We start from the raw sequence: 18,174 nt of genomic DNA on the forward strand, positions 1-18,174 counted from the left end.
TTAGAGTGTGGAAACTGCAGTGAGAGGCTTAGATGTGCATTAGCAGTCCAACAGCGCTCTCTGGAGGCGGGCACAGTCCTAAGCAAACATGAAGGAAAAACGCATGCGTCACATTCGCTGCGTTTCGTTGTGTATAATCCTGAAGCGTATCCACGGCAGGATTTAATCCAACAAGATAAACATCGGGCCACGCCGCTAGCGAGAACGCGGTGGCTGTGTGAACCGTCATACGCTGGCCATCTTTGCCAGCCTCCGCGCCGTCCCTCAAACTCTGAAGACTGGATTGTGCAGAGTGTCTGAAGGGGCGCGCGAATGATAGCTCAGTTCAATGACGCTCGAGGTGCCCTTGCTGCGAGACAGTCAAAGTTAGAGTATGGGGACTGCAGTGAGAGGGTAGATGTGCATTAGCAGTCTAACAGCACTCTCAGTGAAGGGCATAGTCCCTGGCATATTAACATGAAGAAAAGCGTGTGCGTCAAACTCGCTGCGTTTCGTTGTATATAATCCTGAAGCGTATCCACGGCAGGATTCGATCCAACAAGATAACATCGGGCCAAGCCGCTAGCGAAAACGCGGCGGCTGTGTGAGCCGTAATCCACCATTTGAAGAGCAAAAACTGTTGATTAACGCGCTCGAGTGGGGGAGAGCGAGCACATGGAACTCCAGTGCATCACTGTATTCATATTCAAGCCGCACATATCGCCCCTAACCAACACCTCGTGCGGGGCCTCGGCGACCGCAGAAGCGAAACGGTGGGGGTTAGACGCGAGGCGACTTAAGAAATACACTCCAGAGCGCGGATACTTCCTAATGGCGTTAGTGCACAGGGTAAGTGTATGCATATTTTACTGTAGCCATAGGCTATCAAGGAGAGAACCTGTAGAGAGGCTGCAACGAACCTCTCATAAGTGCCTCCTCGTGATAACCCATCATACGGCTCCTACCTTTCGTTGACTCATCGCGTCCGCGGAGAGGAGTATACTGCTCGTAGATGATCGCTGAGAACGCGAGATAATAGGGCACAGAAGATTCGCTTCGTACTGAAGGAATGAAATCTGAGGTAAATGGCGCGCGGCACCAGGTATATATATGCCTACGCATGCTGGGCGGTGCCACGCGCTATTTGGCCAATAGGATTGGCGGGATGGTATAGGGCTTCAGACATTCGTCACACCGAAGGTGTTCCCATACGTGGTGACGTCACCGCAGCATCGAAGTGACCTATGAAAGGGAACTGACAAGCATTAGGATGCTTGACCCTATATATATCTGTAAGGGAATTTAAATGGCAAAACTCCTGAATAATAATATTGAAATGGTGGCTTGTATAACAAGGAGATCTGTCCAGCCACTCATCAGGTGCCATATTAAAATCACCTCTAATTAGAACCAAATTTGTATGAAATTTAGATTTTAACTGTGTAAGAGCATCTGTAATATTAGACAACAAAATCTTGTTTTGCCCATTACTATTATATCCATAAATATTAATTGGAACTGAACTATATTAATATTAACTACCATGACCCAGAGTGCGAATGTCACGGGAGATCGCTGAAGAACGCATTTTTCCAAAGTTGGAGTTGATTGGTTAACGGTTGTCGTGATCTCGCTCTGATTGGTCGGACTAGCGGGCAACGTCCTCGCGCAGCGTTTCAATTTAACGTCTCTGTCTGTTAATAGCTCTAACATTGCACAACCCATATATCGCCTCTAGAATAATCCCCTAGACGCTTTCATGTCTTATTACGTGGAAACAATGTCGAGTTTAGACGTATTCTGTGAGAAGATACACGACGCTCACGGACCGCGGTGGGAACGCGGCGGCATTTGCGTCGCGTGCGTCGCGGAGATGATGGACAGGTCGGATGTGTCGGTAAGAACCGTGTTTTTTCGATCAATAATATAAACTAAGTTTGAGTTTAAAGAGTGCCGCGGTGTGGCGACTCATGACTGCTATTTACATTTCCCCACAGGCGGTGCGCAAGCGCGCGGCGCTCGTGTCCGTGATGCGCGTGGACGCGGCTCGGGAGCTGCTGTACTGCGAAGAACAGCGAAGAACGCACTTCATCTCATCCTTACTGAGTAACACACACACAAGATTCTTGTAGTTGTGGGAGGAACTGTATATATATATACTCACACACACATATGTGTATATTATATACACATATGCATATGTTTTGTATGATCAGTTTTGTTCAGCTCTGAGCTGTTTCATGAGGTTGCTGACTGTGTTTCAGAAACGCTGTTCAGTGCTGTGGATTCGTCTCTGCTGGATCAGACTGTTCAAGGTGATCAATCTCTCGCTGGTCTCTGATCTTCCCTGTTTGTGGCGTGTGAAAAGGAGAATAGTGCAGTAGTAGTAGACCGTATCAATGTGTGTTTGTGTTCAGTTCTGGTGCAGGTGACACTGGACGTCCCGAGTCAAGCGCTTCTGCTCTTCATCCTGGACCAGACCCACTCACGGGTGTGCACACACACAAACACACACACACACACACACACACACACACACACACACACACACACACACACACACACACACGAGCCAGTGCTGTGGTGATTGTTAACAGTGTCTGTGTGTCTCTCAGTGGTCTGACGGGGAGAGAGCGTCTCTGTCCTCCGTGATGTTTCTGGGTAAACTGCTGGACGCTCATCCTGCTCTGAGTCAGACGCTGACGTCCAGCCGCTGTAAGACTGTCTGACCTCCGCTGACACCACACTCATTAACACTTGTACAATCTGAACAGGTTTATAAACACTAGGCATCAAACACTCACAGATCTGCTGAAGAGTGACTGAACTGGGCATTATTCTATTAGATATGTCCGCTCAAATCTGCAGACTGACTCTGACTTTAGGTAACTAGTGTCGATGTTTATGTTCATAGTGGGGATTCACTTTTGGGGGGGGGGGGTTAAATATTAACTTGAAGTATCCCTTAGATTCATATAATATAATAAATAAGAATAATTCAATAACACATTGACATTGAGTAGTCTGATGGCCCTTAATTTACTATCAGTGAGAATCATCTTACAGACGCTTACATGTGTACTTCCTTCGTGCTGATGTTTATGTGTGTGTGTGTGTGTGTGTAGTGTGTGTGCTGGAGTGTGTGTGCTCCGCTCTGCTGGTCTCAGACGAGGACGTGAAGGCCGCCGTGTGTTACGTGATGTTCAGGATCTGGAGTTCCTCCGCTGCGGTTCAGACTCTTCCAGACACACTCCGACAGCGCATGTGTGTGTTACTACTGCACACGCTCTCACACACACACACCACAGCGCTCACCGTCAACTGCCTGGGTGAGACTCACACACACACACACACGCTCACACACACGCACACACACACACACACCACAGCGCTCACCGTCAACTGCCTGGGTGAGACTCACACACACACACACACGCTCACACACACGCACACACACACACACACCACAGCGCTCACCGTCAACTGCCTGGGTGAGACTCACACACACACACACACGCTCACACACACGCACACACACACACACACCACAGCGCTCACCGTCAACTGCCTGGGTGAGACTCACACACACACACACACACACACACACACCACAGCGCTCACCGTCAACTGCCTGGGTGAGACACACACACACACATAGGCTCTCACACACACACACACCACAGCGCTCACCATCAACTGCCTGGTTGAGACACACACACACACACACACGCTCTCACACACACCACAGCGCTCACCGTCAACTGCCTGGGTGAGACACACACACACACTCTCTCACACACACACACACACACACACACACACACACACACACACACACACACACGCTCTCACACACACGCTTTCTCACACACACGCACACACACACACACTGGATGAGAGAAGATAGTAAAATGTAGTTTTTCCAAGTGTTTTCAAGACAAATGCACTATGTTTCATACATGCATGTTATTACTATATTATGCATGCATGCTTGAGTTTTTGGAGTTTGTTTTGAACTTGTAATGTTTAATACATTTTGTCATTATTTATTTATTTTATGGATACATTGCATCTAACAAAACATTTATTTTCGTAAAGCAAACAGAAATATGAGTGACTGTCATACATCTCATACACGATGCTTTAATGCAGCACAGAATATTAAAATAAAGCTGCATCATTCACCTTTGCTCCATGTTTCAGGTCGATGTGTCTCTTCCAAATCACACGAGCTCTGTCAAATGTAGTCGTGCAGTAACGTGGGCACATATTGGTGCTAGTCGTGATTACACGGCCCTTTCATTTACTCTGTATTATACAAATGATACGGTTTTCAAGTGTTTGGATCTGGAGGTTAAAAGCTCAAGAGCGGCCTGTAATAAATGTGTGTGTGTGTTTCAGGGGTGGTGAAGCAGATGTGTCAGTACTCTGATGTCGTGTGTGTGTTGATGAATCTGAAGGACGGAGGGGAAGATCCTCTGCTGTATCAGCCACTGCCGCTCATCCTGAAGAAGGTCTCAACACACACACACACACACACACACACACACACACACACACACACACACACACACACACACTTTGGACACTTTCTGACGCCCCCTGGTGGACTGTGGTTTAAACAGCAGAGAGCACTCATCTGTGTGTGTGTGTGTGTGTGTGTGTGTGCTGCAGCTGCTGTTGAGCGCTCAGGACTCTCTGCAGGTGGTTTCTGTGCGCTGTGTGTGTGCCGTGCTGATTCACGCTCCTCTTCACTTCTCTTCATCCTTCATTCAGGCTGATTTACCCGGTGAGCCTGACCCTCTCACACTGATCTCACACATCAGTGTAAACGGAGACGTGTGTGTGTGTGTGTGAGAGACTCAGTGGTTCACGTCTGATGACAGCCCCCACAGTTTTAAAATGTTAATTTCTCCTTGGTTTGGAGTCACTTCTGACGTGCTTTGAGAAATGTTTATGAGTGCAATCAAGAGTTTTCCACTCAGTTGCACTGCATCAAGTACAAGCCTTCTTCATTTCACACTCACACTGATCTTACACAGAAGAGACTCAGTGCTAGAAACACCAGGGTCACAGTTTCAGCTCTGGGTGTGTGTGTGTGTGTGTGTGTGTGTCAGAGTTCCTGCTGGAGGTGATAAGCGGCGGCTGCAGTGACGTCTTGTTGTGGTCGGTGTTCAGTTGTTTGCTGCTGCTGTCTGAAGATCCGCTCTTCTTCTCGCAGTGCCACGCCGTCTATGGTACGAGTGTGTGTGTGTGTGTGTGTGATTCACATGCACTCACTTCTCACAGTCCTCAGTCTGACTGTTAATGTCTGTGTGTTTGAGGCGTGGAGCCGTTGGTTCGCTCTCTGAAAGAGACTCTGGGAAAATCCAACACAGAGGTGCAGAAAAAAGGACTGGAGCTGCTGACGGTCATATTGGACAGGTCTAACACACTCACACACACACACACACACACACACACACACACACACACACACACACACACACACACACACACTCAAACAATCAAACAATCAAACACACACACACACACACACACAAACACATACGTATGAATGTGTATATATACTGAAATAATGATCATTTCGGTCCCAATATAACCCAGGGTTAATTATTGATTAAATCATCCAGTAATTTGAAGATAATAACTTACAAAAAGTTAATAAATTTAAATTAACATTAATAATTTTGAAATAAAAATAATAAAATAAAATAAACAATTGTATCCAAAAATTTCTTTTTGAATTAAATTATTTTAAAACAATTCAAACAAAACACTTGAAATATACAATAAATCATATTTTAAACAATCAAAACAAATAATAAAAAAAAGCTTTCTTTTCAGTATTTTTTAGTGTTTGTTTTGACTGCTTTTATTTCAAAATTAGTTTTTATTTGAATTTAACATGGTTTATAATTTAATAAATTTTTAGGAAGTGTTTATTTTGATTGCTTCATTTCCAAAATGATTTATGGGATCACAAGAAGCGAGCGGAAAAAGAGGTAATCCTCTCAGAAGGAGCACATAAAAATATATAAAAGATCATTTTGATGTTTAATTAGAATGCTAGAAGAGGACTTAATGAACATGTTTTTGTGAATACCTCAAATTTGACCAAAATCAAATCTTCCACTTGTTCTGCCTGTATCTCAGAATTAACCCATGTGTTTTCTGACCCATTTTGCCAGAACGGGTCACATTTTAAAATAAAAAGTATATAAATAAGATAAAATAAAAGCCTAAATAAAACACCTACTTAAAATGTAATGTGCTTGCATGCATGTGTTGTGTGTTGTGTGTGTGTGTGTGTGTTGACAGGCAGCCTGCAGCGGTGCGTCTCTTCCCGACCACCTCTGAGTTTTCTGCTGTGTGTGATGTCATCGTGGAGGGCGTGGCCTCGTCCTGTCTGCAGGTGTCCATGTGTGCGGTGCGAGCCGCCGCCGTCCTGCTCAGGTCACACACACACACACACACACAGAGGTCGAGTGGATGTTCCTGGTTACTGTAGCGGAGCAGCACAGTGAATCACGTGTGTTTGTGTGTGTATGTGTGTGTGTGTATGTGTGTGTGTGTGTGTTTGCACAGGCCCAGTCATCAGTCCAGTCCGGTGCAGCTCGCAGACGTCAGGAGGATCGTGGAGGTCGTGATGTCCAAACTCACTGAACAGCATCACAAACACAGCAGAGTGAGCAGACTTCTGGTTATGACATCAGAGTTTAATCAGCGCTGCAGTCTGTCAGAGCCGTGACGATCACACACTTTATTCTCATTGGTCAGATTCTGTGATGACGAGCACGATGTGTGTTGCATGTTTAGATCTAACTAACTATAATTGTATAAATCTGTGTTTTTATAACAGTAAAAGCTTTTTTAGTGTAAACACCGATGAAAGCATACATACACCCACTTTACTGGTATTTAAACAGTAACTAAACCCTAAACCAACTTTTTTTAGTTAATGATCTATAAGAATGGGGCTTTATTAGTGCTGTACATTGATTCGAGTAACTTTTTTGACATTTGAGTATAAAGTGTTTTAATTCTACAATATATGGTGTAAAAACGTGTGAGTGCTGCCCTCTTCAGGTTGAACGGTGGCTACTGCAGTTGGTTTTTCCTATTGGATGTTGCGGTGGCAAGTGACGTAAGCGGTGGCAGGTGACGCAAGCGGTTTCCAGCTCACCACGCCCCTTGGTACGAGCTACCACGCCCTTGGCAGTATAAAACCATCAAAATCACTGTAGTGAGTCAGGAGCTGGAATTGCGAGTATTGGTAACGACCAGGATAGACTAATATAGCATCTATTTGGCATATTAATTATATAGTTATTTAGATCTTCAAGTTAGCGTAGATTTATCAGTATTTAGTACAGTGGTCAGGATGGTACGGAGGTGTGTTGCTAGTCGCTACAGCACTGCTGGACTGCATAGTTTACCAGCAGACTTTAAAATTAAGCGCCAGTGGTTGCATGCACTTGGCCTGGAAGACCGCAAGTTCCCGCCTAGAGCTCGAGTGTGCAAACTGCATTTTACACGGGATTGCTTCTCCAATGCAATGGAGGTGGAAATGGGCTTCTCCACACAGCTCGCGCTGAAAAGCGACGCGGTGCGGGAGGTAAGGCCGCAGTTTGAGCCAGCGGCTCGAATTGATATGAACAGAAACCTCGACACCCTCCACTTCAGGTAAAAGTGGGGGAGAAAAGTCCTCTACTTCAAATGATCGCTCTGTTGCAATGCTACTTGCATCATTACAGTCACTCTCCATTTTAGCGTCTCTGACAGCAGCTGTCAATCAATCCGTCACTGCGAGTCTCAGGATCACGCCGCACTCGCTCAGCCCCGCCCTAGGTTCGTCCCCTCTATCTCCGCTGTGATCTGCCCACTTTTCAGCATTTTTCAAATATTGTCAGTGGGTGGAGTCAGGCTCTGAGCAGGGGTTTAGTTACACTTTAAACAGTATTTATGTTGAACTTTATTCATGAACAGATGGCGCTGTATTACGCAGAATATAAATATATATGTATGTTTCTGTGTATTTGACAAATGTTGGATGTAATTCACTTTGAGAGCATCACTGCTGGGAGCAGAATGTGTCCGGCTCGACACGAGCGGCTGCTCTCGCTAGTGTACAAGCCTAGTGTGTGTCCTGAGCAGTGGTCATGTGATCATCCTCTGTGTGTGTGTGTGTGTGTGTGTGTGTGTGTGTGTGTGTGCAGGAGAGCTGCTCTGGCTCAAAGTCAGTGACAGCAGGAGTTTTACTGCAGACGCTCACGTGCTTCGACGCCGCCTGCAGGTCAGTCTCACACACACATACTAAAATAAAAAAAAGAGATACTTGTTTTAAATATTAATCAAGATTCAGTTTTAATCAAGTGATAATTACATTCAATTAAGTAAAGTTTTTATTTTGATGTTTTATTTTAAAATGGTTTATTTTAAATGTACATATTTATGATTTAATTAGTTTTTAATAGATTTATTTTTTAAAAGCTTCATCTTAATTTGTAAAAAAAATATTCATTTTTATTGTTTTTGCTTTTTAAATTATTACTTAGTCTTCATTTTATTTTATTTATAATTAAAATGTTAAAATGAACTGTATTGAACTGAATATTGAACTGTTATTTACATTTTGCATTTTTATTTAATTTTTAATACTTGCTTAATTTGATTAATTTTTGTTTTTAAAGTATTTGTTTTATTTTTGGTTTGTATCTCAAATGTTTTGTTTTGATTATTTACTGCGTGTGTGTGTGTGTGTAGGTTGGTGCAGGCGTGTGTGTGTGACTCGTCTCTGAAGGACGGTGTGTGTTCATCTCAGGAGACGCTGGAGTCTGTGTGTGTGTTTCTGCTGCACTGCTGCGACGCAGCCTGCATCCCAGCAGTGACTGTGAGTCTCTCTCACACACACACACACACGCTTAACTCTACATGTTCACTCTCGTGTGTGTGTGTGTGCAGGGTGTGTGCGAGCGCGTCTCGTCTCCTCAGGTGCTGCAGCTCTTCCTCTCGGCTCTGTCGTGTCAGTTTTCTCTGTGTCCTGATCTCATGACCTCCTTCTCCAGGAAGCTCGGTAAGACCTGACCCACGGCTCAGAGGTCAAAGGTCACGGCCAGGTCATGTTACTCTAAAGGCGAATGATGTTGGTCTTCATGTGTGTTTGGTGCAGTTTAGACGCATGACTCTGTGTTACTGATTCTCTCTCTGTGTGTGTGTGTGTGTGTGTGTGTCAGCCGCGTCTGGATTCATCAGACTGACTCTGGAGAGTAAAGCTCAGCTGTGTTCAGGGAACAGGTGAGCACACACACACACAGAGGCAGAGAGTGTGTGTTTAGCAGCAGGTGTTCAGTAAGTGTGTGTGTGTTTCAGGAACGTGTCTCTGAATCAGATCTGCTGTGATTTCCTGCTGAAGCTCTGCATGAGTCTGATCTCACAGGAACACACCTGCACCAGTGAGCTGCAAGGTAACACGTGTGTGTGTGTGTGTGTGTGTGTACACGTGTGTGTGTGTTATTTGAACAGCTTTTATTCATATTTACAGTTTATGTTTTCCAGGAACAGATTTTAGTTTCAGTTGAAGTTTTTGTCATTGTATTTTTTTATTATTGTTTATTTTTTTTACATGTGTATATAGTTATTATTTTATCATTTATTTTAGTTTTAGTTTTAGTACTTGAGAATTAAATGTTGCTTTGGTAACTAGCTGAAATAAGTTAATTTGTTAATTTGATAGTTTAAGTGATATTTTTAGTTTTACTTAATGATAATGACATTGGTGTGTCAGTGTGATTTATGTAACATTAATATATTATTGTATTTTTTATTCGTTTTATATATTTTCATTTACAGTTTTGAATTTTTTTTTCTTTTTAAGTTTTAAAGAAAACACAGCAGTCCTCTGATGTTCTGTGTGTGTGTGTGTGTGTGTGTGCTGAGCAGATGTGGAGTGTGTCCTGCAGGAGTCTCTGCCGTCTCTGTGCTGCTGCGCGTCTGATTGGCTGTCTGTGCTCTCTGATTTCCCACAATCCCTCAGAAACACTCAGCACTGCCTGATCTACCTGCTGCACCTGTCTGTGCTGCACGGGGACAGGTCTGTGCATGTGTGTGTGTGTGTGTGTGTGTGATGTCACTGACTAACGGAGATCCTCATGATGGTCATGTGACCGCAGGTTTCTGAGCGACTCGGCTGTGTTCTCCGCTGTGCTGCGCTTCGTCTCGTGTGTTCAGGATCTCCCTGCGTCTGTGCTGAGTTCAGTGCTCTATCTGCTGTCTGTCACTCAACACGCCGGGCCTCGTCTGGACACGGTCTGCCACTGCTCTGACCTCACTTCCTGTCACCTCAGCTCACTACATTACATACACCTGACCCCTCAAGGGTTATTATAGCAACAGTTCATTTAAATCCAGGAGGTGTGTCAGCGAGAGGTCGAGTGTGATGATGCTGATGAAGTGTGTGTTTGTGCAGGTGTGTGTGAGCGTCCTCTCTCGCGCTCTGTCCTCCTGTCCGCCGCTCTTCTCTCTCTCTCTTCCTCTCTCCGTCCTGAGCTTCATCTTCCTGTATCCCGAGCTCTCGGAGCGCTTCGGAGCACCGGCTCTGACGGGACGTCTGTCAGAGGAGACTGAGGAGCAGGAGCTGCTGGAGCTGATCCACACACACCCTCCAGCGCTGCTGGCCACACTGGTGACTCACACACACACACCCTGCAGCGCTGCTGGCCACACTGGTGACTCACACACACACACCCTGCAGCGCTGCTGGCCACACTGGTGACTCACACACACACACACACACACACACACACACCCTCCAGCGCTGCTGGCCACACTGGTGACTCACACACACACACACACACACCCTGCAGCGCTGCTGGCCACACTGGTGACACACACACACACACACACACACCCTGCAGCGCTGCTGGCCACACTGGTGACTCACACACACACACACACACCCTGCAGCGCTGCTGGCCACACTGGTGACTCACACACACACGCACACACACACACACACACACACACACACACACACACACACCCTGCAGCGCTGCTGGCCACACTGGTGACTCACACACACACACACACACACACACCCTGCAGTGCTGCTGGCCACACTGGTGACTCACACACACACACCCTGCAGCGCTGCTGGCCACACTGGTGACTCACACACACACACACACACACACACACACACACACACACACACACACCCTGCAGCGCTGCTGGCCACACTGGTGACTCACACACACACACACACACACACACACCCTGCAGCGCTGCTGGCCACACTGGTGACTCACACACACACACACACACACACCCTGCAGCGCTGCTGGCCACACTGGTGACTCACACACACACACACACACACACACACACGCCATGCAGCGCTGCTGGCCACACTGGTGACTCACACACACACACACACCCTGCAGCGCTGCTGGCCACACTGGTGACTCACACACACACACACACACACACACACACGCCATGCAGCGCTGCTGGCCACACTGGTGACTCACACACACACACACACCCTGCAGCGCTGCTGGCCACACTGGTGACTCACACGCACACACACACACACACACACACACACACACACACACACACACACACCCTGCAGTGCTGCTGGCCACACTGGTGACTCACACACACACACACCCTGCAGCGCTGCTGGCCACACTGGTGACTCACACACACACACACACACACCCTGCAGCGCTGCTGGCCACACTGGTGACTCACACACACACACACACACACACACCCTGCAGCGCTGCTGGCCACACTGGTGACTCACACACACACACCCTGCAGCGCTGCTGGCCACACTGGTGACTCACACACACACACACACACACACACACACACACCCTGCAGTGCTGCTGGCCACACTGGTGACTCACACACACACACCCTGCAGCGCTGCTGGCCACACTGGTGACTCACACACACACACACACACACACACACCCTGCAGCGCTGCTGGCCACACTGGTGACTCACACACACACACACGCACACACACCCTGCAGCGCTGCTGGCCACACTGGTGACTCACACACACACACACACACACACACACACACACCCTGCAGCGCTGCTGGCCACACTGGTGACTCACACACACACACACACACACACCCTGCAGCGCTGCTGGCCACACTGGTGACTCACACACACACGCCATGCAGCGCTGCTGGCCACACTGGTGACTCACACACACACACACACCCTGCAGTGCTGCTGGCCACACTGGTGACTCACACACACACACCCTGCAGCGCTGCTGGCCACACTGGTGACTCACACACACACACCCTGCAGCGCTGCTGGCCACACTGGTGACTCACACACACACACACACACACACACACACCCTGCAGCGCTGCTGGCCACACTGGTGACTCACACACACACACCCTGCAGCGCTGCTGGCCACACTGGTGACTCACACACACACACACACACACACACACACACACACACCCTGCAGCGCTGCTGGCCACACTGGTGACTCACACACACACACACACACACGCCATGCAGCGCTGCTGGCCACACTGGTGACTCACACACACACACACACCCTGCAGCGCTGCTGGCCACACTGGTGACTCACACACACACACACACACCCTGCAGCGCTGCTGGCCACACTGGTGACTCACACACACACACACACCCTGCAGCGCTGCTGGCCACACTGGTGACTTTATCTGGTATGATTCCTTTTAGACCAGTTGAGATTACAAACAAGTTCAGAAGCACTGCTTTAAGACTGGGTTCTCTAGTGTCAGACATTATTAAATGACGGTGACTCTGTGTGATGTGTGTGTGTGTGTGTGTGTGTTCAGGCCGTGGCGTGTGACGGCGAGTCTGCTGCGTCTCGTTCAGCCGTCGCTGTGCTGCAGTGTTTCCTGCGATCGGCCGACAGCCTCAGCTTCAGCGGGACGTCTGATCTCTGTGATCAGATCCGATCGGTGCTGCTCAGCGTCCTGCAGAGACACACACACACAGGTCTTTAGTTTTAGCAGTGTAGAAATAAAGCCGGTCGCATTCAGATCCTCTGCTCTTGAACGAAACATGGTCCAATCAGCAGCCAGAAGCTTATATCAGGCCCCGCCCCAGGATTCACTCATAAACTGATCACAGTACGTCTGCTGTGTTTCAGACGGTCTGTCTGTGCTGCTGGACGTGTCGTCTGTGATTCACTCGTCTGCTCAGAGAGAGCACACTGACTTCAGACTCCTGTACCACGGTGAGACACACACACACACACACACACACTCAGAGAGAGAGAGACAGAGTTATGTTCATACATGTGTGTGTGTGTGTGTTTGTAGTCAGTAATCTAGCAGGAAAGCTGGACTCCAGTGACTCTAAGTTGCTGCTGTCTGTTTTCAACTTCCTGTACTGCTTCCTGTCCGTGTGTCCCTCACACGCTACGGATAGAGGTAACACACACACACTCAGAAACTTTGGTGGAAATCTCATGTTTTATTATTATAAGCTTTATTTGCTCTACTCTAGAGCGTTCTTTGCCTTTCTTGATGCTCGATGAACATGCTTGAGGTTTGGATGAGCTGAGAGACAGCAGGAAGTCTGTTTGGTGTGTGTGTGTGTGTGTGTGTTCAGCGGTGTCTCTGCTGCTGGGAAACGTCAGGCTGATGGAGCTGCTGGAGGAGGTTTTATCTGCCTCCTCATCTTCATCACTGTTGTGCTCCTGTCTGCTCCTGCTCTCCTCCCTCACACTCCTGCAGCACAAACACTCTGCTCAGGTACCACACACTCGCCCTGCACGGCTCAGATCAGTGTCCTCTCACTAATACACACCTGACACGCGTCTGTGTGTGTGTGCACTGAAGGTTCACAGGAGCGTCAGTGTGGATCTGCATCAGATAATCAGACGACTGGCCTTCAGCAAGAGACACACGGACACACTGCTCATCAGTAAGACACACACACTCACAGTTAAACACACACACACACACAATAAAGGTTTGTAATTGTTTGCCATTTTGCAGAAGTGAAGTTTATCTGAAGTGATCACATGATCTGCAGATGTTTCTTCATTTATTTGAGTTTACGTATCATTGATCTTTAATCAGAACAAATAAAGATCTGCTGTGACTGAGAGACTCTTTGAGACCGTTACAGTTGAGCTGAGATCAGACTCTGTGTGTGTGCGTGTGTGTGTGTGTGTAGAGTGCAGTGTGCGCTTCATGCAGGTGTGTTTGGATGTGGACACGTCTGCTCTGCTGTGTGTGTGTGACGCAGCACTGCAGCGACCTCTGACCTCTGCAGATGGTGCTCTTCATCCCATCGGACACAGCGGCGCTATGAGCCTCATGACAGCACTGAGCGCACTCATGCTAATGGTACACACACACACATAAACTTAGTTTGACCCTTATGTTGTGTTTTCTTTTTTTTACTAAAAAGCACTGGATCAAAACAGTGATTTTGTTCACACGGTTTAACAACTTCCCACAAAAAGTGCCTGTAAATTTCTCATCATGCTATATAATTTCCAAATCTTGGGTTCAGTCATTTTGTCAGCTTGTTTTCATTCTTCATTCTTCATTCACTTGGCACAGTTTTGGATCTGACTGATAGTGGGTCTCTTTGACCTGAGGTCGATCTGCTGAGTGAATATTGACAAAAATATCCACCAATAATGATTTTATCAATCAAAGAGTTTTGAGCTCAGATCAGTGAATCCTACGATCAGTTTAAAAAAGAACCACAAACCCCATTCTAACTGAAAGAAAACAGTTTGACAATACTGAATACATGATTTGATGATAATATACAGCACAATGAGAACTCGACAAGCTGTTTTTAAAAGCTGGGTCATTTTTCACTGCTCTCAGTAACTCAGGGTGAAGGAGTGTGAGCACACACATCTGATGTGAGCGAGAGTGAACGTGTGATGACTGGTGTGTGTGTGTGTGTGACAGACGCAGGATCTGATGGTCAGCGCCGCTCTGAACTGTCTGGGGTCTCTGATGGGATTCCTGCGCAGACGGAGCCCTGACACCGGTACAGATACACACTACACCCTCACTCCTGCAGGAAAACAGGTTCACTGGTCACTGCTGGGGTTTCTGTGAGGGGTCATTCACCTGATTAATCTATGAGATGAGTCAAACACTCAAGATTGTGTTACTGTGTGTGTGTGTAGCGCAGCACATGGTGTGTCAGCCGTGGATGCGGTTCCTGCTCTTCTCTTTACTCTCCTGTGACCAGAGACTGAGACCTGCAGCGCTGCAGCTGCTCACACAGGTCACACACACACACACACACACATGGCCTGTTTACACCTGGTCACTTTGTGTTTTCACTGATAGGATATTTATCTGATTCGTTAAAATGTTTCCATTTACACTTGACCACATAAATGTGTCGTCGCAAAACAGATATAAATCCAATCTTCAATGCCTGCGCTGTATTTTATATATATGTGAACATTTTGGGAGGAGTTAAATTTACATATGTGGTTTCAACGACCGGATGCATTCACACTGGTCCAGTTTCATCTGAAGTGTGGCCCAGACCTCCTCGTGATATGATTTATATCTGTCTGGGATGTGTTTTGGAGGGCATTTACACCTGGTCTTTATCTGATCACACACCACACATGAAGTGCGCAGGTGTAAACCGCCCCATACATGCGCTTCAGCCCTGTTCTTCTGTCTGAGTGTGTGTTTGTGTGCAGCTGGTGTGTTTCAGCGGCAGCGTCTCACACTGGAGGACTGAAGTTGAGTCTGTGTGTGAAGAGACTGAGAAACAAGGAGCGACGAACCTCACTGATGACAGCACACACACACTGAGACGGATGTTCACACAGGTGTGTCACACACACACACACACACACACACACACTGAGACGGATGTTCACACAGGTGTGTCACACACACACACACACACACACACTGAGACGGATGTTCACACAGGTGTGTCACACACACACACACACACTGAGACGGATGTTCACACAGGTGTGTCACACACACACACACACACACACTGAGACGGATGTTCACACAGGTGTGTCACACACACACACACACACACACTGAGACGGATGTTCACACAGGTGTGTCACACACACACACACACACTGAGACGGATGTTCACACAGGTGTGTCACACGCACACGCTCACACAGGTGTGTCACACACACACACACACACACACACACACACACTGAGACGGATGTTCACACAGGTGTGTCACACACACACACACACACACTGAGACGGATGTTCACACAGGTGTGTCACACACACACACACACACTGAGACGGATGTTCACACAGGTGTGTCACACACACACACACACACACTGAGACGGATGCTCACACAGGTGTGACACACACACACACACACTGAGACGGATGCTCACACAGGTGTGTAACACACACACACACACACACACACTGAGACGGATGCTCACACAGGTGTGTCACACACACACACACACACCACACTGAGACGGATGCTCACACAGGTGTGTAACACACACACACACACACACACACACTGAGACGGATGCTCACACAGGTGTGTAACACACACACACACACTGAGACGGATGCTCACACAGGTGTGTCACACACACACACACACACACACACACACACTGAGACGGATGCTCACACAGGTGTGTCACACACACACACACACACACACACACAGACGGATGCTCACACAGGTGTGTAACACACACACACACACACACACACTGAGACGGATGCTCACACAGGTGTGTCACACACACACACACACACACACACACTGAGACGGATGCTCACACAGGTGTGTCACACACACACACACACACACACACACACACACACACTGAGACGGATGCTCACACAGGTGTGTAACACACACACACACACACTGAGACGGATGCTCACACAGGTGTGTCACACACACACACACACACACACACTGAGACTGATGCTCACACAGGTGTTTAACACACACACACACACACACACTGAGACTGATGCTCACACAGGTGTGTCACACACACACACACACACACACACACACACTGAGACTGATGCTCACACAGGTGTGTCACACACACACACACATACACACACACTGAGACTGATGCTCACACAGGTGTGTAACACACACACACACACTGAGACTGATGCTCACACAGGTGTGTAACACACACACACTGAGACTGATGCTCACACAGGTGTGTAACACACACACACACACACTGAGACTGATGCTCACACAGGTGTGTAACACACACACACACACACACTGAGACTGATGCTCACACAGGTGTGTCACACACACACACACACACACACACACACACATGTATAGGGTCTATAACAGAGGTCTCAAACTCAATTCCTGGAGAGCCACAGCTTTGCGGAGTTTAGCTCCAGATCACACCTGCTTGGAAGTTTTCTGAAATGTTCTGAGTGTGTTATTAAGGTGTTTGTGTGTGTGTGTGTGTGTGTGAGTGTGTTTAGTGTTGTGCTCTTTCTCCTCCTGGTGATCTGAGGATGAGGATGGAGGCTATACAAGAGTCGCTCAGACATCTTCCTCCCTCTGAGAGCTCGAGCAGACACATGCTGTATCCTTAATACACACACACACACACACACACACACACACACACACAACTATGCTTTCCTTAACAATGTGTGTCAGTCGGGTTGGACGGGTCTCTGTCTGCCTGTCAGACTTCACAGTCAGCACTCAGGACCTATGAAACACACACACACACACACACACACACACACACACACACACACACACACACACACACAGTAACACACTTCTGATGACTTCTGTTCCTGCTGAGGATGTTTGCTACTGAAATAATTATATGTGCCTATTTATTTATATTAATAACAATCAGTTATGTAATATTTCACATTTGTTATTGTTTAAATATTTTATTATATAATTTGTTTAGTATCAAAAAATTTTATGTTTAATTATTGCTATTAATAAGTAGTTACTCAGCTGTCATTTGTGTAGTGAAATGGTTATAGGTTGATATTCATTCGTTCATTTTAATAATAATTAGTGTCACTTTTTGTTATTTGCATGGTGACAAATGGTTATTTATTAATTTTCATTATTGCTATTAAAAGTTGCTCGTTTTATTTTTTGTTTTTTGTTTTAATGTTTATTTTT

At 47.0% G+C, this 18,174-nt stretch overlaps 1 protein-coding gene across 2 annotated transcripts; it reads left to right on the forward strand.

The window, feature by feature from the left end:
• Positions 1 to 1,613: 1,613 nt before the first annotated feature.
• Positions 1,614 to 18,119, forward strand: LOC132155206 (meiosis inhibitor protein 1-like). 2 transcript variants are annotated; one of them, XM_059564108.1, is made up of 31 exons: positions 1,614 to 1,876; positions 1,977 to 2,085; positions 2,244 to 2,294; positions 2,397 to 2,470; positions 2,595 to 2,694; positions 3,105 to 3,308; positions 4,381 to 4,493; positions 4,654 to 4,768; positions 5,097 to 5,216; positions 5,304 to 5,403; positions 6,301 to 6,435; positions 6,568 to 6,667; positions 8,199 to 8,275; positions 8,746 to 8,872; positions 8,944 to 9,055; positions 9,216 to 9,276; positions 9,352 to 9,446; positions 9,922 to 10,072; positions 10,152 to 10,287; positions 10,448 to 10,663; positions 12,846 to 13,008; positions 13,163 to 13,249; positions 13,335 to 13,445; positions 13,627 to 13,769; positions 13,857 to 13,941; positions 14,197 to 14,369; positions 14,952 to 15,033; positions 15,176 to 15,276; positions 15,710 to 15,841; positions 17,502 to 17,605; positions 17,683 to 18,114. In XM_059564108.1, the coding sequence occupies exons 1-31, from the start codon at positions 1,739 to 1,741 to the stop codon at positions 17,741 to 17,743; spliced, it is 3,576 nt and encodes a 1,191-aa protein (XP_059420091.1). In that variant the 5' UTR covers positions 1,614 to 1,738; the 3' UTR covers positions 17,744 to 18,114. The 2 variants fall into 2 exon arrangements, with proteins under 2 accessions (XP_059420091.1, XP_059420162.1); XM_059564179.1 differs by lacking the exons at positions 9,922 to 10,072; positions 10,152 to 10,287; positions 10,448 to 10,663; positions 12,846 to 13,008 and having other exon boundaries at positions 17,683 to 18,119.
• The last annotated feature ends 55 nt before the right edge of the window (positions 18,120 to 18,174 follow it).

This window comes from Carassius carassius, chromosome 1, assembly GCF_963082965.1.
Source record: "Carassius carassius chromosome 1, fCarCar2.1, whole genome shotgun sequence".
In the NCBI taxonomy this organism is placed as follows: domain Eukaryota; kingdom Metazoa; phylum Chordata; class Actinopteri; order Cypriniformes; family Cyprinidae; genus Carassius; species Carassius carassius.

Excerpts from the sequence above, each read along its gene's own strand:
- LOC132155206 (XM_059564108.1), top strand. The coding sequence starts at position 1,739 with ATGTCTTATTACGTGGAAACAATGTCGAGTTTAGACGTATTCTGTGAG. Across the intron at positions 6,668-8,198 it reads AGCATCACAAACACAGCAGA|GAGAGCTGCTCTGGCTCAAA; the intron begins GTGAGCAGACTT and ends GTGTGTGTGCAG. Across the intron at positions 15,277-15,709 it reads CGCTGCAGCTGCTCACACAG|CTGGTGTGTTTCAGCGGCAG; the intron begins GTCACACACACA and ends GTTTGTGTGCAG.